This window comes from Sturnus vulgaris, chromosome 1 (genome assembly GCF_052056855.1).
Source record: "Sturnus vulgaris isolate bStuVul1 chromosome 1, bStuVul1.hap1, whole genome shotgun sequence".
Lineage (NCBI taxonomy): Eukaryota > Metazoa > Chordata > Aves > Passeriformes > Sturnidae > Sturnus > Sturnus vulgaris.
The window spans coordinates 45831482-45856612 of record NC_142243.1 but is presented as its reverse complement, the minus strand read 5'-3'; the positions used below and the strand labels follow the sequence as shown (position 1 = coordinate 45856612).

Below are 25131 nucleotides of genomic sequence, written 5' to 3'. Positions count from 1 at the left end.
AGAGTAAGGCTTCAGCAGAACCTCTCCTGGAATTGGCTTCTCCACCCTGCTCTCTGCACAGCCTTAACCAGCACCTTTTCTCTCAGCAGCCTCATGATTCCTACTGGTCATTTCCAACCTGAGATACTCAAGGATTCTATGATCTTCTCTGCCCTATCCTTCTAGTCTTACAGGCTACATGTGACTCTGTAACATTCACCCATTCAGGATATCTTCCATGACTCTCTCAAGTTTGAGAATGAATGCTCTAAAGTATCTGCAATACACAACAGTTTCTGAAAGAAACTATTCAATACCAATTACTTAAGAAAATAACAAAATAAACCAAATCCCCAAAAGGACTGTGTTGAGCTTTCCCAAATTAGTTTCCATTTAAGAGATTTATGTTTTGTTACTTCTCTTCCAGCAGAAAAAGTTATCTCTTAGAAACAAAATTTTACGTTTTGGGGGTTTTTTTTAAGTTTTTTTTTTTATTAAAAAACTTCCAGTATACTGGGAAGAAAATATTATTCCTGCTGCTGAACTTGTCAGAATATCGCTTTGACATCTTACAGATTTTTTTTTCTGAGTCTAGCAAAATGATAAAAAGACACAGCTTTCCTACAAGCAAAATCTGTGATATTTACCCGAGGCATGTTGGAGTCCAAAGTGAGAAAAAAGTACTGAGCCAGTCCCCGTTTGCCACCTCTGACAGTCAGGACAAAGTAAAGTGTCATTTCTTGACTCCAGAGACTAAAGACAGAGAAACTTCTTGATATATTTTTTTACTGATTGAAATAATCATAAGTAAAATTCCATAATCCCTTACTGCTGATACACTTTGCAGACAGACTGCTAATTCCTAAGTAAGTATCCTAAGTAAGGATATGACAGACGTATTTCTTAACAGAAATGTATTTTTACATTCCAATATAGATGTCAGTTAAGAATAAATTCTTCAGGATACATTCAAACAAGGCAGGAATGACCGCATGATAAAATGAAATAGGAACACTGATGATGTCAATTTTTGCGGTCATCCAGGATAAAAATGCCTACATATCTGTAGCAACAATTTAATGAATGTAGAAATTATACAGTACACTATAGCTGGAGAACACATTCGTATTTTTTTTTAATTAGCATACCACTAAAATCTCCATAAACTTTAAAGTTTCTGGGAAAAGATTTTTCTGCGCTAGATTTCAATATCAATTGATGGTTATCAGATGAAGTCAAGATTATATATCTAAATGCCATAGCAGTATTAATACATAACCATGACTTATATCAGGCATTGAGTAATAAGTTTATCTACTTCTTACTTTAGTGTTTCACTACAAAGCAGCAAAAGGATTAAAGTACCACCTCAGTGCATCCTACTTTAGAAGTTTCCTTGTTCAATTCACTTCATATAAAAGTACTAAACCTGAGTCTTCTGATAAAGGAGATAATCCCCAAAAAAGTGGAGGGGAAAAGCCAGGGAACCCGTTCAGATCCAAGAACACTTGTGCAAAATGATCTGACTGAAAAAAGGAGATGAATTCAGCTAAATGGATAGCAATAATTTCCATGAAGACCAGAAAAACTAGAAGAAAGCAGTTTCACCAAGATTATAGAACAGTGAATGTCTTACTCTTGCAACTCTTCTCACAGCTGCTTTCATTCAAAGCTCTCCAATATATGAATTTGGAACAAGCCCCACCTCCAGCATGACTGAAAATTCAGTAAATACTGAAAATTCAGTAAGTATAAGCACTACCTCCAGGAAGTAAGTACTACCTATTGCCTTCACAGGAAACAAACATCAATTGGGAACAATTATGGTTTTGTTTCTATTGTCCATATGTACATTTATACCACAGATACACACAAAATGTTGAAGAAATTTTTGCCTTAGCAGATCTCAGCATACACACTCAACTTGGTTGTCTTTTTTAAATGCTGGCATCAACACCCAAGCACACATTGCTCAGCAACTTTGAGAGAGAAAAGGTAACAGAATGAAAAAAAAAAATCTTTCTTACCTACACTGTTTTTGTCCCACAAATCAGCTGAGCTTCTCTAGGAAATTCTGGTAATTGCAGCTATCATGACCTCCTAAAGCACACTGCTTCATCCTTACAGATGTCATCTGTAAGAAGGCTTCTAGAGTAGCTTCTGAAGACTAATAAGTTTTATATTACAAAGATTTCAAATACAAGAAAAATAATCAGGAAGTAAGAGCCGGGCAAAACCAATGCTGTTCCAAGTTCCAGTGCCAACCTGTGAGTGCCAGATGATTCAGCTTTGGAGCATAAATATTGCAATAAAACTCACTGCACTTAACAGGCCTGGCTGAACAAGAAGCCCACAAAAATCAGGCTGCTGTATCACACCTACAGGAACAAGAGGTAAAGGAACTGATGAACTCACAATCTGTGATACTTTCAGTCTACTCACTCGGGAGAGAACACACAAACACCAGCACCGTCCCACTGCGCTGAGCAATTAATAAAGCCTCACTGATCAGTACATAGTGGTAGCTACCAATGGACACAAAAGGAAAAACAAAAAAAGGGGGGAAAAAAGGGAGCAAACTAGGCCACAATGAGCTCTTCAGGTTTTAGCTTCATCTTACACATTTTTTCTACCTTCCCGTTTTTCCAGCAGGAAAATTTTCTTCTCATCAGTAGTGCTTAAAAGAGCCTAGATATCCATAGCATAAACACTATGACAAAGAAAAGGCTTCTTAGTGGTTCACCTGAACCTTATAGCCTTGGGAGGATTCAGTGACCTGGATTCTCAACATAGTCTCTTGGCACTCATCCAAGGGCAAAGTGAGCAAACCATATGGCATGGATGATAGTAAGCTCTGAGCCCACTGCTGCAGAAAGCTGTAGTGAATCTCCACTTATAACAAGTTTATTCCTGACAATCAGATGTGTAACTTCTGCATATTATTGAGCAGGAAAAAAACTCTGCCCACCTCAGCCATACTATATTGTCCAAGAAGAAACTGAGTTTTCAGGAGGGGAAAAGAAAAAAAAAAAAGAAAAAGCCCTCTGATAGTTCCTCTGGTGATCTTTTTTAGCTCAGTGTCTGAATGCAATTGAGATAGCTAGTTTCTCCAGGATATGTAGCTTACTGCAGTACACAAGACAGGCATAATTGGCCAACTGGCCCCTACAAATGGAGCAGGCCCTGGAAGCCTGTTGTAGGAATCAAGAGGATGGTAAATGACAAATCAAAGTTCTCCAAGCAGATAGCAGAAAAAACAAGAAGGAACTCCCAGCATGAGTTTAGAGATTAAAAAAACCCCAAAATACTACAACCTAGTAGCAAACAAATAACAACTGCCCAGTCTAATGATTGACAAGAATAGAAAGCACATGATACAAAACAACCCTTATAGCAAAAATAGTGATAGGAGAGAGGAAAAATAGTGATAGAAGAGAGGATCAAGAAGGCTATTTTAAAAAGTCAGTAAGTAAAGGAGATTTCCTTAAGACTTTATATGTCTTATCTCCTGTCTTTTCCCATATATGCAGTTGTGATCTAAGCATAAGACCCTTTCTAACAAAGCAGACTAATAGCACAACTAACACATATGCTTTATATATTTAGAGACAGACTACTCTCTACCCATGAAAGTTCTAAGCTGTTTTTGCCAAGAATTTCAGATGCTACAGAGCAAAGGTTTTTCTAACACTTATTTTACTAAATAGGTTTCCTGTTCTAAAATGTCAAGACATTTTCCCAGTATTCGTGCTGTTCATATTGCAGGCAAGACTCTGCCACAAATACACACTAAAGTAAAAAAAATCAATAAATAGATATATTTTTTAAAATTATAAATTTATTATACCATTTACCTCTTTGGCCACACTTAAAATAACACTTTATGACCTTTATGCTAGATGTGTCTATATGCATACTGCTACAGCAGTGACACTACCATTTTCCATTTGGAATGCAACAGCTCCATCCAACCTGGCCATGAACACTGCCAGGGAGTGGGGCAGCCACAACTTTTCTGAGGAACCTGTGCCAGTGCCTCACCACCCTCAGAATAAAGATATTTTTCCCAATATCGAATGAAAACCTATTTTCTTTAAGTTTGAATTCATCCCTCCATGTCCTGTCACTACACACTCTTGCAATAAGTCCAAGAGATACAGTTAAACTCACAGTTCTACTAAGTATTTTCCACCTCATAAATCCTTTTGTTCCAAACCTTCTGCTTGCGTGTCATCACTCTATTTGTCTTGTTATCATTCTATATTGCCTTAAAATTTCAGGGCAAAGACTAGACCCCGACAATTTCATAAAAAGAAATGTGATTAATTCAACCAAGTTTTGTAAACAAGTCTATGATAAAGAGAATAAACAATTCTTACTTGAAACATCATACAAAAAGAGAAATTTCAATTTTGCAAGAATTTAATAGTTTCTTTGAAAGTTTAAACTTTTTTAACATAACTCAATAAGGAAATACATGTTCTGGAAAATTATGAATCATAAAAACTATTCATAAGCACTGAACTGTAATAAATGCATTTTTCAATTTCAAAAATTTTTCAAATATATTTTAATGCCGTCTGAAAATTAAAAAACATAAACATACAGCAAACACACTCAAACATATTTCAGTTCCAAATCAGAAGGTTTTTCAGACTAAACGCCAAAGCATTGCACTACCACAAAAGGAAATTCCTTACTGAAATAGGAGTTATCTTCAAAGAATCTCCTGTAGAATGTGTGAAAAGGTACCATAAGACAGGTCCAATTTCTCCTGTAATAAATCCTTGTGCATGGCACGAGCGAGTAGTACAAACATTTTCAATTATCTTTGCTGCTAAATGGTTCACTACCCGTTCTTCCTATAGGAAGGAGAAGAAGGAAAAGACATTTGCAAATGTTTGCAATTTCTTTGCAAATTACTGCCTATGTCCACATTTTATTCAATATATATTGTCTTGGTGTGGTTTCTTGATTCTTTTTCATACTTGCAAAACTAAGTTTTCAAGAAACCTCACCTGATGACAAAGTTACATTCACAGATCCTACTTCCTCCCACTTGCTCTTCTACTACAAAGACAATTTAATACAAGTATAATTTAATACAAAACTTTTCATCTCCAAATAATCACCCCAAATTAAATGCAGTCATTACAAATGAAAAGCTTTTGTTATGTTAGAGGTGTTCCAAGATCAGTGCCTTATAAATGAATGCCTTTGTGTCAACACTCATTACTAGAACATGCTCTGAACAGCACAATTACGAGATATTCAGTTACATTAGGAAAAAAAAATACATTAAACCCTCTTTATTCAGCAGAGGTCTCACTACAAGAAGTCCTAAATTTCCATATGAGATTCTCAATCCCTCATGTTTTTAGTACTAATCAAATAATTTTCACTTAAAATCAGAGTCTTTAACAGAACTGGAGGATACATTGCTGGTGTTACTTTGGCTCTGCATTGTCTCACCTCATCTCAGTCTTAGACTACAAAAAAAGTGAAGTCTTTCAACACTTTCTTAAATAGCATCTTGAATTCAGCAAGAATAAATTTGTATGTAATTTTTATAATTCAATTTTTCCTTATAGTCTGGCTTCACAAATAATTCATCATAATATCTAATTTTCTTTCTTAAACTGATCACTATTTTAGCCGACTAAGCTATGGATTTCTGACAGTCATTTTTACAATCAGAACCACCAACAACTGTGAGTAATGACAATAAAACATTTCAGAAAGTAATACAAAAGCCTTACAGAAGGGGAGAACTTATACTTCATTAAAAATATCTTTAACATCCACTTTTCCTTCTACTGATTTAGGAGAGCTAAAATATAGATTTTAGATGTAGAAATATTTGGAAACTCTAGTATAATGCTGTCAAAAAAGAAAAGAAAAAGAAAGGCTTTATTCATCATTTTCATGATAATCCTTCCTGTTCTTTCAAAGAACTGCAGCGCTACTCAAAATATTTAACAGAAATACCAAAGTCAATTTCCATCTAAAGTGGTTACACTCATATAAAAACTTCACTGATTTCTGTGATCTTCTTTCTTATTTGCAGCCATAAATCCAAAGAAAATTTGGGCTTCTCTCTTTTTACAGTTTTGATTACTGTAAAATGTTGCATTATTTTGACCTATTAAAGACCTAAATACACAGATACTCATACATGTTTATCAAAATTAAAATTCTGAAAACATTTTACAAATAATGTTCAGTTTTAGTATTTTTTTCTGTGAATTATACTTCTGCATTTCAGTCTTTTTGGGGGGGTACAGTTAGGGTAAAAATACATGCATTTATCAAATTTACTAAAATGATGCATATAACAATTAAATTCATAACTGAAACATAATTGTCAAGTTAAGTCTCTCATATATGAAGTGATTATTAAGACTGCCAATTGGGACTCTACTCCTAAGTTAAGCAGGCATAAACACTTAATAAATTAACTATAATCCCATTAATTAATCAAAGCAATATATAGCAGCTAATAGCTATTATTAATAGCTACTACAATTAAGAAATTAACTATAACTAAACTATTAACAGTTATCAATAGCTAAAAAAATTCCAGATGCAATTACAGCTTTTCTTTACAAAATTTGGTCCTGATGATGTGCTTTATTTCCTTTCAGCCACTGATGGGATGAGTTACGCCCTGTTCCAGACTGTCCTGCTACTTTGACTAGAAAATGATCATGCATCATCACTGTGCTCTAAAAGCTCAATGATGCTGCCAAAGTAATTCTATTTGCTGCCACCTGGGACCTTCCATTTCTGCTCCTCTGGTACCTGTTCCTGAGCACTATCTAAGCAACGAGGCTTTTGCCATCTTCTGCTTAATTAGCTGTGTTCAAGGGAAGCCTGACCTAAACTAATATTTGGCCTCTTAACTAAAGGCTTGCATTGTGAGCCATTCAGGAACGGGAGGTGGAGCTTCCTTTGTTCCTGAGTGACCTCTGGGCCTCTGGGGAGCGTAGCAACCCGGAGCGAGCAAACAAGGGTGTGGACACAGCATTAAGTGCAGGCAGGAAAAGCAGGCAGGGTTGCAGGTCTTCTTGCTAGTTGGGTGTGCTGTGTGTTGTTTGAGGTGTTTCTGTTGGCTGCTTGATTTTGGGCTTTCTTCTAGTAATGGTTTAAACTCGGTCAAAATCTGTGGTTGGTATAAGTGTTCGTGACCAAGTGGAGCCCTCCAAAAAGGATGCATCTGTACAGACCCATTCCTGCCTGGAGTGTTTGAGTTATCAGTGGTTTCAGGGGGTGTTGTGGAGGAGGCCTGCCTACGGTGTGAACAGGTGAACGACCTCCTTTTGCTGGTGGCCAAGCTTAGGGAGGAAATTGAAAGATTAAGGAGTATCAGGGATAGTGAAAGGGAAATAGACTGGTGGAGTTCGGTCCTTACATCTTCAAGGGAGGCCCACCAAGAGTCAGAGAACTCATATGCCTCTCACGTGGTAGAAGGGCACCTGGTAGATGAAAGGGAGTGGAAATGCATTCCTGCTCGGGGAGGTAATAATAAAAATTCATCCCATCCCCCATCCCCTACCCAGGTGCCACTTTAGAATAGGTATGAGGCCCTGGATCTAGACGGTCAGCCAGAGGATGCAGAAGAAAATTTTCTGTCTAGTGAACCTCCCAATTATGAGTCATCTAAAAAATGGATTACCCTCTCTAACATCAAGAAGAAAAGAAGGACAATCGTAGTGGGTGATTCCCTTCTGAGGGGAACAGAGGGCCCCATATGTTGACCCGAACCATCCCACAGGGAGGACTGCTGCCTCCCTGGGGCCTGGGTACGAAATATCACTGAGAGACTTCATGGGCTGATTCAGCCCTGTGATTATTACCCACTGCTGATACTCCAGGCTGGCAGTGATGAGATTGAAAAGATGAGTGTCAAGGCGATTAAAAGGGACCTTAGGGCACTGGGTCAAGTGGTTGACAGGATAGGAGGACAGGTAGTGTTCTGCTCAGTCCCCTTGGTGGCAGAGAAAAATGATCAAAGAAATAGGTGAACTCACATCATTAACAAGTGCCTCAAGGGTTGGTGTCAGCGGCAAAATTTTGGATTCTTTCAACATGGGGCAACTTTTATGGCACCTGCTCTCCTGGAACCAGATGGGCTACATCTCTCTGTTAAGGGCAGAAGGTTTTTAGCTCATGAACTCGCAGACCTTGTTGAGAGGGCTTTAAACTATGTTTGAAGGGGGAAGGGGATGCAGCTGCGCTGTCTGAAAGCAGGCTCAAGGGTGATAAGCCTGAGCTAGGGGTGAAGTCAGTAGCCCAGCTGAGGTGCATGTATACCAGTGTATGGAGCATGGGTAACAAACAAGAAGAGCTGGAGGCCATGGTACAACAGCAGAGCTATGATGTAGTTACCATCACAGAAACATGGTGGGATGACTCACACAGCTGGAGCACTGCACTGGATGGCTACAACGTCTTCAAAAGAGAGAGGAAAAGGAGAAGAGGTGGAGGGGGTCCCTTTATATTATGGAGGTTTTTGTTGCCATGGTTATTGAAACTAATGAAGATGGAGTTGAATGCCTGTGGGTAAGAATTAAGGGGAAAGCCAGAAAGGCTGACAGCCTACTGGGAGTCTGTTATTGTCCACCCAGTCAGGAAGAAGAGGCGGACAACTTATTCTATAAGCAGCTAGGTACTGGTTCAGGATCACCAGGCCTTGTTCTTGTAGGTGACTTCAACCTACCAGACATCTGCTGGGAACCTACTACAGCAGAAAAGAGGCAGTCCAGGAAATTTTTAGAGTGTATGGAGGTGTCCTGGGCTACAATGCAAAAATGTGTATTCTATCACCATCTGTTAAAATGTGGGAGGGGTGGTGATCCTTATCTCTGTGGGAGATATCCTCTGCTGATGTGCCATCTGATAAGATCAGGGGATGATCATCGTTATCTATTCACAACCCATCCTTCCTCCAGAAGATATATTCTGTTAATGGGCCATTAAGTCCTATTGTGTGACTGATGAGATTACATCACCCCATTGGGAGATGCCCCAGCCAGGGGCAGGAGCCAAGCCTTTCCTACCTAGATAAAAAACTGGGGTTTGGGACGCGAAGGCAGACCTTTCTACTGGATCCCAGAGGAAAGTCGGACCTTTTCCACATCATCGCTGGATCTTCGGAGGAAAACTGCACCTTCTACAGGAGCACTGCTTCAACAGAACCACATCTGTCATCCAGGAGGACTGCAGCCACCATTTATACGGACTGCTACCAACACCCTGACTGACAGGGTCTCAGGTTGTATTTCTGACTGTGTCGGTGGTTGTTTCTTTTATATTATTGCATGTATTTTATTTTTTCTCTTTTCTCCTATTAAATTGTATTACTGACTTGGAGTCTCGCACTGGTTTTACTTTCAAACCAACACAGGAGGACAACTTTTTGTCACAGCTGGTGGGCAGACCCACCAGGGGAGGGATTATGTTAGACTTGCTGTTTTCAAATAGAGATGGGCTGGTGGGAGGTGTGGTGGTTGGAAGCAACTTGGGACACAGTGATCATGAAATTAGAGAATTCTCCATATTTGGTGATATCAGGAGGAACATCAATAAGACTTTTACACTGGATTTACAGAGGGCAGACTTTGGCTTACTTAGGAGACTTATTCAAAGAGTTCCTTGGGAAGCAGTCCTTAAAAACAAAGGAGCCCAGGATAGGTGGGCGTGCTTCAAAACAGATCTTGTGGGCACAGGAACACACGGTCCCTGTGTGCCAAAAGATGAGTCGATGAGGCAAACATCCAGCCTGGATAGGCAAGGAGGTCTTGAAGGAACTTAGGAATAAAAAGAGGATATATCATCTTTGGAAGGAGGGTCAGGTCTCTCAGAAAGTATTTAAGAGGGCTTCTAGAGCATGTAAAAAAAAAAAAAAAAAAATTAAAAGAAAAAAATTAGGGAGGCCAAAGCTCAGTTTGAACTTAAAATGGCAACTTCTATAAAGGAGAATAAAAAATGTTTTTACAAATATATTAATGGTAAAAGGAAGGGTAAGACCAACCTTCGTTCTTTACTGGATGAGAGAGGGAACCTAGTGACTGCAGATAAGGAGAAGGCAGAAGTGCTTAACGCCTTCTTTGCCTCGGCCTTTAGTGGGAAGACAGCTTGTCCCCAGGACAACTGTCCTCTTGGGTTGGTTGATGGTGCCAGGGAACATTATCCATTATCCAAGAGGATATAACCCATATATCCATAACCCGTTATCCAAGAGGAGGCAGTCAGAGAACTTCTGAGATGCATGGATATTCACAAATCCATGGGACCAGATGGAATCCATGCCAGGGTGATTAGGGAGCTGGCAGATGAGCTTGTGAAGCCCCTCTCCATCATTTACCAACAGTCCTGGCTCACTGGTGAGGTTCCAGATGGCTGGAAGCTGGCCAATGTGACACCCATTCACAAAAAGGGTGGGAAGGAAGATCCTAGTAATCCTAGACCAGTCAGCCTGACCTCAGTACCTGGCAAGATAATGGAGTGATTTATACTGAGTGTCATTATGCAGCATCTACAGGATGGCCAGGGTATCAGACCCAGCCAGCATGGGTTTAGGAGGGATAGGTCATGTTTGGCCAACCTGGTCTCCTTTTATGACCAGGTGACCTGCCTGGTGGATGCAGGAAGGGCTGTGGATGCTGTCTATTTGGACTTCAGCAAAGACTTTCACACGTCTCCCATAGGATACTCCTGGAAAAGCAGCCCACAGCTTGGACAGGAGCACTCTTTGCTGGGTTAAGAACTGGCTGTTTGGCTGGGCCCAGAGAATGGTGGTGAATGGTGCTGCATCCAGCTGGGACCAGTCACCAGTGGTGTCCCCCAGGGGTCTGTGCTGGGACCAGTCCTGTCCAATATTTTACTGATGACATGGATGAGGGTATGGAGTCTTTCATCAGTAAATCTGCAAATGATACTAAGCTGGGAGCATGTGTCAATCTCTTGGAAGGTAGGAGAGCTCTGCAGGAAGACCTGGAATGTTTAGATGAATGGGCAGAGTCTAATGGGATGAAGTTCAATAAGTCCAAGTGCTGACTCCTGCATTTTGGCCACAATAACCCTCTGCAATATTATAGGCTGGGGACGGTGTGGCTGGACAGTGCCCAGGCAGAAAGGGACCTGGTTGACTGTCGACTGAACATGAGCCAGCAGTGTGCCCTGGTGGCCAAGAAGGCCAATGGCATCCTGGCCTGTATCAGGAATAGTGTGGCCAGCAGGAGCAGGGAGGACATTCTTCCCCTGTGCTTGGCATTGGTGAGGGCACACCTTGAGTGCTGTGTTCAGGTTCGGGCCCCTCAGTTTAGGAAGGATCTTGGGACACTTGAGAGCGTCCAGAGGAGGCAACGAGGCTGGTGAGGGGCTTGGAACACAAGCCCTGTGAGGAACGGCTGAGGGACCTGGGGGTGTTTAGCCTGGAGAAAAGGAGACTCAGACGTGACTTTATCACTCTCTACAACTTCCTGAAAGGTGGTTGTAGTCAGGTGGGGGTTGGTCTCTTTCTCCAGGCAGCAACTGACAGAACCAGAGGTCACAGTCTTAAGCTCCGTCAAGGGAAATATAGATTAGATATTAGGAAAAAGTTTTTCTTGGAAAGAGTGATAAAGTACTGGAATGATCTGCCCAGGGAGGTGGAGGAGTCACCATCTCTAGATGTGTTTAAAAGAAGACTGGATGTGGCACTCGGTACCACGGTTTAGTTGAGGTATCAGGAAACAGGTTGGACTCTGTGATCTTGAAGGTCTCTTCCAACATTGTTTTCTTGTGATTCTTGTGATTCTTGAGTCATCCAGTGATGTTACCAGGACATAAGCTATTTTAGTAAACAGAAATGGATCTTAAAGATACGAGTAAAGCAGTTCCATATATCAGTAACCCTCTGTGTACATCATGAACTGCATGAAATCTAAAACTATGAATAGAACTGTATAAAAAAAAGAAGCACATACTTTATTTTCAATGGGCTTAGATTTCAACTAATTTTATAAAGCTTCTAATTTTCAGTCATGTTGAACACTTGCAGACATATCTGTTTCCAGTGAAGTCAGGGATGCTTAATGAAAAAGAGCCTTGAGTGAAATTGCCAATACCAGAAGGATAAAAAGAAAACTCCTTTTAATCAAGTTTTTCCATTTTAATGGCAAGGGGTGGGGTGGGGGGGTGAGGGCAGGCACAGGCGGAGGTAAATCAACATTATTTTAAAATCTACTTCCATTTTTTTGATATAACTGAATCTACAGCATATTTTAACTGACTGTTATAAATTTAACAGTGCAGCAAAAATTTTGGAAGCACTGAAGTTACAGTTACTATGTTAACTAACTTGCTACCAAAACATAGCATAACTTAATTTTATTAAAAGTTAGGATAAAATATTTTATGATCCTCTGAAAGTAGGTTTAGTGACAAAACTAAGTTGCGAGGAGCTGTTGACCCCATTGAAGGCAGAGAGGCCCTGCAGAGAGACCTAAGCAAATTAAGAGGTTTGGGCAATCACCAATCATATGAAGTTCAAGAAGGGCAAGTACCAGATCCTGCACTTGTGTTGGGACAACCCTGGATGTATGGACAGCCTGGGGAATGAGAGGCTGGAGAGCAGCCCTGTGGAAAAAAAGACCTGGGGGTCCTGGATGATGACAAGTTTAATACAAGTTGGCAGTGCCCTGGCAGCCAGGAGGGCCAAATGTCCTGGGGACCATCAGGGACAGCATCACCAGCCGGGCAAGGGAGGGGATTGTCCCACTCTGCTCTGCACTGGGGCGGCCTCACCTCGAGTGCTGGGGGCAGGTTTGGGTGCCACAATGTAAAAAATACATTAAGCTGTCAGAGAGATCCAAAGGAGGACAATGAAGATCGTGAAGGGCCATGAGGGGGAGCCGTATGAGGAGTGGTTGAGGTCACTTGGTCTCTTCAGCCTGGAGGAGACTGAGAGGAGACCTCACTGCAGTCTGCAGCTTCCTCCTGAGGGGAAGAGGAGGGGCAGACACTGATCTCTTCTCTGTGGTCATCAGTGATTGGAACAGCAAGACGCTGTGTCAGGGAGGGTTTAGGCTGGATATCAGGAAAAGGTTTTTTCACACATAGGGTGGTCAAGCATTGGAACAGACTGTCCAGGGAAGTAATCACAGCACTGAGCCTGACAGAGTTCAAGAGAAGCTTGGAAAACACCTCGGGCACATGGTGTGACTCTTAGTATGCCCTGTTCAGGACAGGAGAAGGTCTCTATGAGTCTCTTCCAACTTGGACATTCTATGATCTTATATTATACTAAATATAGATATATACACTTGAGTAACACTTGAGCATAATACTGATAAAAAAAACATTGAAAGCTAAAGGATTTAGGAAGTAACACTGCATTCCACGTAGTTCTTAATCAACTTCTAAATACACTTCTTCCTCTAAGATCTAAGAAAACAGAATAAAAACCTGCAAATAAAACTTAATGAAGTAAAGCTGTAGCCTCCAAAGCATTCATGATTCTGAGAAAACAGTTATGATTTTATTCTCCTCTCATCAAAATTCTGCTTTCTCCTGCAAATTTTCCATCAAGGAACAGTTCTGGCTAAGAATATACATTATAAAACATATGAACTTACATTACACATGGGCAATTATTTTTTTAAAGATTTCTTTTATTATTAAAATTACTCATTTTTTCAGAACCAAAGCCCTCAGACTTACATCTTGCTCCCTCATAAAGGAAGAAGTCTATACAGAAGAGGGAAATGTGCACTATATAGCTTTCTAGCAAGATCTCATTTATTAAAAATCTTGCTTACACAGTACCTTGCACATCTAAGAAACAAAATTATCCTTCATCAACTCATTTGCTATTTCTGACTCAAATATATTCTTCATGTGCCACTCCATAAAATGAGAGGGTTATGCACCTTTTAAAAGCCAGATACAGCTAATATGCGTATATTCAGTTATCCATGCAAGTGTATTGCCTGTATATATTTTTTTGAGATTCTATGAAGTTATGACTTAAATTGCATGTAATTGTGTATTTTATATTTGCATGCCATTTGTGAGCAGAAATGGACAGACACCAACTTTCTGAAGGATTTTTCAATGGTTCCATTCTCAGGAAGACTAAAAAGGAAGCTTGCACAAAGTTTCTTAATTCATTGTATAGTTTCAGTGAGACACCTCATCCAAGAAACACAATCCAGACCGAATCAGAGAAGAAAAATTATAAAACACATCAAAATGTGGTTTGGATATAGGAAAGATTATCAGTTCTAAGACTAGGGAGGATCTGAAGGGAGGGGCAAATGTAAGGGATAAATCAGAGAAGCAAAAAGGTGAAAGGATTGACTGAATAGAAGCAAATGTAAAACAGAAACTAAAGCGAAGATTTCACTTAGTTAAGAGTAGATTGAACCTTAAATATAATAAAGAGTAAAAATATATGCAGAGTCAATGACAAAATTCCAATCAGAGACAGGATGATCCATTGAGAATCAAGTATATAAGGGGAACTTTAGCAAAGCAGTTTTGAATGAATGAAGCAAAATGCCTAAAAGGAAAATAGTTGTCACATTAGCATTATGTACTCAGTATTAAATACAGATATCCTTTCTGAAACACAAAGTATCTTCCATGACTGGATAACATAGGAACTCTAACAGCTATAACTTGAGCAGTAGAAATCAGGACCTTCCTATCTTAGAGACTGCACACAAACATTTAGAAGTTGAACTTAAACAAATACAGATGCCTGGAACAGGCATTTTGTTTCACTGTTGGAAATAGTTGTTGGAAAAGATTAGCAAATAAATATCAGAATGTTTACTACGTGCATTCTGACAGACTGCAACACTATACCAAGACTAAACATGTCAAATCAAGCCTATCATTTACTTATTTATGATAATTCAATTCCCTTACTTTGACACATAATTGAACTCAACTGTTCTTTGCCTGAGTTGAAAATCAGCTTCTATCTCAAGTTAACAACACTGAAATGCAGGAAATCTGAACTTGTGTTCCCCTACAGATAAAAGACTTTCCCAATCTTCTACTTCCATCACCCTAAACTCCTTTCACTGACCCATACAGGTTTTTGTCACTTAGATTTTCAGTCACAGAAGATATGAGGAAATGACACTACCTGCATTTTCTGAACATTTTTTTCCTTTATAAGCAAATAAAAGAGACACACACATATTTCAAACTTCTTCCTGTTCTACTGTTCTGTTGCAGAGGGCAATTCTGCTTTGATAATGACAAATCTGATAAAACTTAGGAAGTCCAAGAACACTTCAGAGTAGTTCATAATAAAACTCAAGAACAGTGAACTTAGCTTACAAAATTCAAAACTATATAAACCTTAGTACTGAATGACATGAACTGGTTTTATTTTCTTGAATTTTTACTAAATATATTAAATAAAGCTTCTTAACTGGCAATATAAACTAGAAGTGAATATTTATAACGCATATACAATGTACTGTGGTAGTTCAGACCTTATTACAAAAAGTTAGTTTGCCATTTTCATAAATACTGAGACAATATGCCATAATCACTCCAGAAAACAGCCTGAAGTAAAATTTACTTAACTCACAACTGGGCTTAGAACAATTACAATTAATTCATTATGTAATTATGTATAATTTTTTAGAAATTATTAATATAGAAATCCAAAGCTTATCTTGTAATAAAGAAAAGTTGGTGAAAAATGTTTGCAGAGTTGCACAGCCACAGGACAAGAGACAATGGCCAGAAGTGAAAACTCCAACCATAAACAAGTAAGAACTCTTTCCTATTAAGGAGGTGCAGGCATTGCTCAGGGAGATTGTGGGACCATAATTATTAGAGACATTCAAGACTTAAACAGATGTCTCTAAGCAATATGATCTATTTAGACCTACTGTGAACAGGAGGTTGGATTAGATGCCCTCCAGAGGTCCATTCCATCCTAAAGTTCTGTGTAGTTACAGCTTCAAGCCTGTTTTAAAAATATATCTATCTACATTACAAATGAGCATCCCCACAAAAAGTGTAGAAGTGCACAAGATGTACTTGGTTAGCCTAGACATAATTTTTAATTTATGCTTAATTAATTTAATTTGAATTATTGCATGGCAAATGTACTTCTATTTTGTGTCATTTTTTTCAAGAAAAAATATATCAAGAAAATTATTAAGAAAAATGTGACATGTTTCAGGACTAAGAAGTGATTTTATTTTATAAGAATAAATTAGCATGTTATGGATGATCTTGATGTAGTTTCTGCACACTGTATATTCAGAAACAGCAAGTCTTCCATTACTAAATTTATAATTTAATAGCATCTCACTACTGTGCCTTAGAGTGACATCTTAGTCTAATTATGAACTGGAAATCGTCCACAATACAAACTCAGTTCTGTGTTCTTGGTCACGTGAAGGTTTGAAGATATTAAAATGCATCTAGGCCCTTGCTTTATTAACCACAATCTGTAGGCAATAAAGATCTCAAAAAGGAAGGAAAAAAGGTATTTCCCCTTGCTTTCCACCTTCTAGCAACCTCTGACATGATTTCTGCCTTGAGCTTTGCCTTGGGCAAAAATAAAGTGGTCTCATACAAACAGTGAATGTAAACCCTCCATTCAATTCTTTTTCATTTTACAAATGGAACTATATGCTTATTTTTCTTCCCTTCTTCTAGCACAAGTAAGCCATCACCAAAAACAATGAAGAACACAGTATAGCACATGTATGAGAATAAACCTAATTTTCTTTTTTTTTGCCTCAAAAGAATGCTGACAAGCCACTAGGATAACAATGCAGTTTTAAAAAACTGTGTATCTTCCACTTCAAGAAAGAAACTTAAATCTTGCTCAAAGATTTAAAAAGATGCATAAAATTCAAATTGCAAGAGGATAGCACAAACTGTCAGAACATTTCTCAAAAGATGCCTCCATCATTAATAAATTTCACATTTATTAGCAGTAATTGTTATTTACTATCCCATTTCCCCCAACACAAGTAGTAATAGATAAATGTTGAATGTACAGAGAACAACACTGCATTAATCTCCTGCTTAGGTCATGGTCTTATGATTATTTAAATTCAAGAGCAATGCTTGGTTGACAAGGTACTGCAATGCTGCAGGCTACAATCCTCACACAATGTAATGCCTAAAGGGTTATTACTGTGGAGAAATTCTACTGAGGACCATGAAAGAGCCTTACCCCTTCCCGAAGACACCTCATTAGCACAGTGTAAGCAGCTGAGGGAACAGCCCAGCATTCCCTGGGGTGCTCCCCTTTTTCCTCCTGAAATGAAGCCAACGGTACAACTGATTAAATAAAAAAATCACAACAATCTCAGTCAGATAAAAAATGGGTGGCATGTTCTTAATAAGGTTCATTTTATACACATTTCAAATTAACATATGCAATTAAATATATTAAATTTCAGGACATTATTACTATTTAATGTTATTTCATGTGCAGCACTGAGATTGATATTTTATTAGCTTATTTAATTATTCTCCAAAATCCATAACAGAGTTTGTCCTAATATTTCTACATTTCATCAATTCATTCTAATTCACACAGATACAAAAAAGTGTCTGTTCTTTCATTCCTCTCAACCATTTTGAGTACTTCAGAGAGAGACAACTGACTATTAAAAGCAGAACTACTTTTCTTTAAATGTGATTTAATTATACAAAACAAGCAAAAATTTTTTTTTGGTAGGTAAAAAGGAAAAAAGTAAACTTTCTTTTGAAAAAAATGCTCAGTCATACAGAGATAGACCAAGAAAATTTACTGTATGGTATAGCCTTCAGTACATATGAACGCTGTTTCAAGATCTTAATGTATATTTCCTTGAAATCACCTTGTTGGAGAGGCTAATTCACCACTAGTAGAAAAAGGACTTAATTCTTCCATTTAGAAGTGAATTTCACTTCCCCCTGTCCCTGTAATAGCCTGTTGTAAAATTTTAAGTTTAAAAGGGGACATTTGGATATCACTGAGATTTAACTGCAACAACTTCCATACCCAGGCTAGTAACACAGAGCTATTAGCAAGTGGAAAATATATAGCCTCTTTTGGGAAAGAAAGTGAGAAATAATAGGCAGTAGATGGTGTGAAGATGACAGGCCATGAAATAATAAAAGACTTGTTTTAGTAAGTAGACAGAGGATGACAAACAGTAATTTCTTCAGAAATTACACAATTCTTGAACTCTACTAATTATATTCTCAAATTATTTTTAGCATTCTAATGAACTGGTTTTCATAAAAGGGATAGGATAGGATATGCAAAGTGGGGATTAATGATGTAGAAACAAACGATACTTCCTAAATTTGCTGATTTCTGCGTGGCTTACAGTAGTTCAACATATATGATATGATCATTTCAGACATTTAATTAAAGCATGGCACATTACCATGGAAGACTACTACTGAATTGTCTAGTAAAATTAATTTTCCTTCTTTATTGAAAACAGAACTTTATTTGCCACATATATCCATAGAGAAAATGAGTCTGTTAAATAACCCATTTGTAAGCCTTTTTTCTGCTAACTTTTATTAGGATGTATAGGGCAATATAAACAATAATAACAAGAGTGGCTTGACATCCAACAGACACATCAGATCCTCCACCTTAGCTGAGTAAGAATATGCTGACAAATATTCACCATTTGCTTTCCAAGGCATTCTGTGTAAGTTTGAAAAAACACAGTCCAAGTTTCAAGAAAGCAAAGGTAGGTTACTTCCAAACAGGCAAAAGTGGAATCTTCTCTGCTTGGAAGAGGCAGGACAAGACTAGGAGTCAAAACAGTTAAAATGACAATCTATGATGGAACTGGCATGGGTCTGTTTCTCATTGTAGTTACTTAATTTAACCAGAAACTCTTTCAAGTTCTTTTATAACCATACATATTAAATGTGATATAAAATAAAAACCCTTAAGAAATTGTGCAATCATAAAACATTAATAGTTTTTCCATTCTTCAAATTGATTAAATATTTTCTGCAAGGTTTAATTTCTATTCAGAAATTTTAAAAGGCAAAAGGGGTATGCAACTTAGAACCACTCTTAATTACCTAAACATAACATACAGCATTTGACACTTAATAAACTAAGATATATCACCAAACACTGGGGAATCTTCCTACTTTTTGCTCACAGCCCATGTTGATTTTGATTAAACCTTAGGTTCTGCACTCTAATAACACAAACAAAACAAAATGAATAAAAATATTACATAGAACTTGAAAGTTTTCCCCCAAGGCAATCCACTCAAGAATATGAGAACATGCTCCCCAGAGTCTGCTCACACTACTTGTGAATTGCTCTTGGCTTCTGTTTGGAATAAAAATGCAGAGGTGGAGTGTAAGATCTTACTTATGAGAGCTCATAAGCAAGTACCCACACAATACCAGAGTTTAGGATTGCACAGACCATTACGATTATCTGGACATTTCCCAGTATTTTCTAAGCCACAGAAGTTCAAACAGTGATCTTGTATTTTACCTCATTAATCATCCTGCACCTAAACAGCTGAAGTTGATTTTAAGTATTTGATAATTTATGATTTAACAAATGTTCAAATGAAAAAGAAATAATCTTTACCATTATTTAATATTAAAATAGTGGCTGGACCTAGAAACGCTTCACAAAACCCCAATGAATAAATGAATAAATAAAATCAGCCATGCCCTCAAAAACTTACAGTTTAAATGAAAATATTTAGCAGATCGATAAAACAATCAAGCATGATAAAGAAAGCACAAAATGGAAGGAAACAAGAAAAACAAGTGTATAGTCCTTAATGAATTAGATACAGTTATGATTTGTTTTTCTTTATTAGTCAAGTCTTAAGGCTTTGCTGTTTAAAGATATAAGTTGGCAATAAACTTTCTGGTTTCATTTATTATATTACCCTTGACTTGGTATATGATTTTGGCAAGGTCATTCAGCACTCCTGTTTAGCAGCTTAATGAACAACAAAATGCCCACAACACTACAGTATTCTGAAGTTAAATACATATAGAATAGAAAACTGAAAAGCACTTTAAAAAAAAAAAAATTGAATGGTTAGTATTTCCAAGCATACAAATCACACTGATATTTTTTAAATTTTACCAAGACACAGTGTCTTGAGCTCATATGTGTCCAAATATTTTTTCTACACTCTAATAATTTCTTAGCTATAACTAATGTAACTCATTAATATTTGTGTGTGTGTGTGTATAATCAACCTTGAAATATCATAGTTGTGATATATATGCAAGTTGTAATGCCTCATACATTGTGAAATTTATACACAGACTGAAAAATTTGTCAGTTCACATTTTCAGAAGGAAAAAAAACTGTGCAAATCATTTTGGTGTTATACAACCAGTGTTAAAAGAATCGTTTCAGCTATCAGACTTTAATTTCAAAATAAAATCAACCCATGTAAAATATTCGTGCCAAATATAATTTTCAAGCTGGAGTTTTAAGTATATTTGTTTGACAATAGCAGGTACAAATCTCTCCTGAGGAAACCGAGCAAGTATTAAAACATTTAAACTGTGATTGTGGACGCATTTTTCAGAACATAATTTCTCGTTATAAGTTCTGTGAGCATGTATTTGACAAATTCTTTGGCAATTGTCCAACAAAAATAGGACAATGCTTGTCATTCTACAAAAACCAAGGCAACCACTACATCTTGTGGAACATGCAAAGGAGCTAGAGGATAAAGAAAATAAAACCTAGAAATTCAGCACAAAGCCATAAATAAAGCCAAAGTAACAATTCATTTGCCACTTTTGCTCCATTACCAACTGATTTGTTAAACTAATGTGTCAGCATTCAGAGCTCTTAGATGATGCAGATAATACAAAAGCTTCAGAGAAGCCAAGGTTAGACTTTTTCTGCTTGAATACACCTTTGTTTCTGTTAAGTAAAAGAGCATTTTATTCTTAGAATAAGGAAAAGGAAATGTGATGTTTTGAATGAGCTGTTAACTTCAATTCTTAATATTGACAGTTTTTCTTTTCTACAAATAACCTCTGATTACTTCTAATGTGAATCTATTATTTCTAAACTGAAGGTTTAAATCAGTTTTAATCAAGAATAAACACAAGTCTATTTATAATTAGTCAGGATAATTTCACTTCCTTTTCCACAGTGCTGTGAATCCAAACATGCTACAAAAAGATTTAACATGGACTAGATATAAAGATACACTAATATATCAATTTATTGATATTACAGGCTGTCCTCATACATCCTATTTAATCAACATCTCTAGCTTAGATGTTTGAACCCTTAGATCTGCCACTTGGAGGCCAGCAGTGCTTATGGTGGTTGATTAAACCCTTTTATGAAGTTAAAATTCTACACTTGAAAAATGCTGTTTAATTAATCTCAGATGAAGTCAGTTATTGGACTAGCTCTTAAAGTAGAGTAAGTATTAGAAAAAACAGAAGGACCAGAAACAGTTGACTATACAAATGACTAAGTAATTTAATTTTTTGGTCTACTTTTACATGGGAATTTTTTTCACATTTGCCAAAATTGTAAGGATCACTTTCAGTCTTACCTTGCTGGCTATGAGGTAAAGCAGCTCCCCAAGTGCTGGTAAAAAGCATTGCTTTAATTTGCTGTTTCTGAAGTTCTCTCTGATTAGTTCGGTTAAAAGTGTAATGGCCTAAATTAAAAAAACATGAATCAATAATCAACATCAAAAAATCAAAAATCAACATTTTGTCAAGCAAAATGTACTACTAAAGATAAAAAGCTTTATCTCAAATGCCATCTTACTGATGCACTCTTCACTTATGTTGAATAGCCATTTGCAAGGAATTTAGTAAGCACTGAAGAAAATAAAAAATAATACAAAACATATATGCAAAATGGAGAAAAATGCAATAAGGAATTAGTCAAGGTGGCAAATCATCTGCTATCTTGTTCTTTCATTTCCCTCAGGACAATAGAAATAGATCTTCCAGGAAAATAAAAGCCTGATTGCTGTTCCTATGTTTCTGTCAGAAAGATCTGAAAGTTCTCACCATCAGGTTACACAAAAGAACAAACAACAAGAAACCTCTGATGATGTCTTTTGCATAGACATTATATCAAAAGATAACAACTATTTAAGTTTTGTCTCCTAATCTTTAAGTTTACAGGTGACTCATTGTGTAAGAACTGGGCATATCATTTTAGTTTTTGCATTTCATTAATTTCTGTATGCAAAGCATATATACATATACACACGTGTGTATACATATATGTATGTGTGTGTGCGTGTGTGTTATTTATGAAGAGGAGGTGGAAGGAAATTAGAAAATTTGATTAAGTATTTGGCAGTAAAGCACTTTTTCTTTCTTGGGGCACCAAGGAGTTTTTATCCTCAACTTCCCTTGTTTTATTTCACCTTCTGACTTTAGCAGCTGCATAACTCCAATCTTTGTACAGCAAAATCATAGGAAAACTGGAAATGCAGTCTTCAAATCAAAGCAAAAGGATCTACTAAACAAACTTTGACCTTTTCCCCATTTTTTTAAAGTAGTGCTATGCTCATTAACAGTTTAACTGCTTTCAGAAAATTTCTACAAATTTTATTTAGGAACTTTAATTAGCCTGCCATTCCAGAGAGAGCTTTACTTTCATATTTAAGAAACAAATTTATCAGTAGGTTTTAAAGATTCTAATATGTCAGCTTGAGAAAGTAGTAGTCAAGTTGATTCAAGTGTAATTCTGCACTAAATGGTGAACATGTAATGACAGCATTTTCTCATTTATTATATTTCTTTTCTACAGTTATACAGGATTACTCTTGCTTTTGTGATTAAATATATTTTGAGAACTACTCTAACTGTGGAATCATTACCATTAAAAGTACCTTGTCACTGTGGCATTAACAGAGATTACACTTACCAAGCTTACATCCCTCAACTTTGCCACTTTAGAGTGAGGGTGAACCCACCATGAGATAGTATTTATCTACACAAAACTGATGAACTGTATGCTAACACAAGCTGCTGAGAATAGTTGCAGTAGACTAGCTAGGGAAATCAAATCATCATGACACCTAATTTACAATTGTTTGTTTGCAGGGAGAACTTGAAGAAAATACAAATCAATTTGTACATCTGCTATAAAGGATCAAGGCAGGCTGCTCTTTGCACCTGCAATACTTGTTTTCTCAAAGCATGGTTAATATACTGCAAAATTCTGATCACATATTATCTAAATACATATATGTGTGCAGTCCTACAATTCTCTAAAAAAACCATGAATTAACCTTTGTGTGTATCAAACTATATATTCACTATATTCACTTGTACTAAGTTCTGTTTGGCTGCCTTACCACTCAATCAAAGTTTAAAAAAACAGTCATTTACATTAAATATACTGGGTAAATTATCCATCTTCTGTGTTTTCGTTTTTTTTGTTTATTTGCCATTAAAATTATGAATTTAATATTTAAAATTAAATTTAAATCCAAGAACAATATTTCATATTGGTGAACAGAAATTATTGTTCCTTAGTCTCCTTCAATATTCTAGGACAAGTTATTATTTTTATTCTGAAGAGATTCTAGTTATTATTTTTATTCTAAAGTGATAAGAAAAGGAAGTAATCATAATCCAAATCCTATTCTTTCCTCAAAGATGAATGAAAAGAGGTAAAAATGAGTTAAACAAATTCAAATTAAGAATTTCCTTTCTTGCACACTAAAACAATTTGGCAAAAATCTAGTCAACACTGCAATAAATTCAAGTTTTAATTTGAAAAACACTTTTATTAAATGAGAGGGAAGTTGTGCCTGAAGAAATCTGAGCTATTAGTGACTGCCTTGTGCTAAAATTGTTACATTTTGTTAAACAAGTTGCATGAAATGTTATAGTTCTTATCTTCATATATTACAATAAATTTCTCCATTAAGGCTTAATTTCAGTAACTGTAAGAAGTTTCATAACAATAATTAAGTACTATGGCAGAAGGCATTGAACATGAAATAATTACCACGCATTACAGATGACACTCAATCTCTTATATACAAGACTTTATTTACCACACTCATATAACGGCCTCGTTTTCTCTAGAGAGCACACAGAGTACAGAACTGCCCTGTGATTTCCCTCCCTTCACTGAACACAATTAAATAATCAAATATTATACAAGTGTAGAAAATGAGGAGCACAGAATATGTCACATACTGAACTGTCAGTGTCTGTGCCAAAAACCTATTTAAGATTTTCTTGTCCTCTTGTCTTTGTCCTCTGCAATGAAAGCTGTGGAACAAGAAGCTGTGATTCATTGTCTGTATTATAAGCATATTTATACAGAAACACAAATATTTTTATAAAATAAATTAAATGTTATATAACAAAGTGCTCATAATTTCATAAAAATATTTTAAATTACCTTAAAGGAGGAACAAAAACTGTTTCCTGCTCTTGACAGGACACTTCTAATCTCGACAACAGTGATTTGCACAAGATTTAAAATATTCTTTCATCCTTCCATAAGGAAAAATATAATACTTGAAAAAAAAAACTCTACCTAGATACTTTGATTCAAGGGTAAAGGGTGGTATAAATTTAAGGTAAAGAAAGTACCACAGTGTGTGTGGGAAAATGCACAACAGAAAAATCAAATTTATTTTAACTACAGATTGACAAAGTCTCTTTCTTACCTACGGTATATTCTTTTTCTTTTCAACCTGCCTACATTTTCCCTTTCATAGAAGTAAATAGTAATGAACTGCAAGGCCTACACTGTCTAGTAAGAGCATCTTAAATTTAATTAATTACCTACATCTTTTACCCTAGCTGTCAAACTGAGTAGATACAGTATAGTTATAAAAAGAAAAGAAAGAAAATTTCATATCTGGACAGTCATTACCATAATTTACAACAATAGTGTGTGGAATAAATCTACCTGTGGCAGATTCTCAATTTATTTCAAGCTGTATCCAGAAGTTTCCCTGCAGCTTCAAGATTCCAGAAGTGAAAATTATAGCATATTCAAAAGAAGGTATTTTGTATCTTAAGTTGTAGAGTGGCAATGTACAGATTTACAATATTACTACATCTTTCATCTATTAAGATGATTGTCTGCAAGTATTAGTGGAAATTAAAATACCTCTGTAATTCTGCAAACCCTTACAGTGATAAAAGCTGTCT

The 25131-nt window shown here is 36.7% G+C and overlaps 1 protein-coding gene across 25 annotated transcripts in view; it reads right to left on the bottom strand.

Annotated features, from left to right (window-relative positions):
- Positions 1–25131, bottom strand: part of ULK4 (unc-51 like kinase 4) — a 227023-nt gene that overhangs the window by 168196 nt on the left and 33696 nt on the right. For 20 of the 25 annotated variants that reach the window (XR_015803985.1, XR_015803992.1, XR_015803997.1 and 17 more), the window contains 3 exons: positions 21540–21647; positions 17183–17266; positions 4680–4841 (listed from right to left, as the gene is read on the bottom strand). Coding sequence is in view for 20 of the 25 variants with exons in the window: in XM_088165595.1 (XP_088021721.1) it covers positions 4680–4841; positions 17183–17266; positions 21540–21647 (354 nt within the window). In the remaining 5 variants the exon portion in view is untranslated. The remainder of the gene's footprint in view (positions 1–4679; positions 4842–17182; positions 17267–21539; positions 21648–25131) is intronic. The other 5 variants (XM_088165616.1, XM_088165620.1, XM_088165612.1 and 2 more) reach the window with 1 other exon arrangement.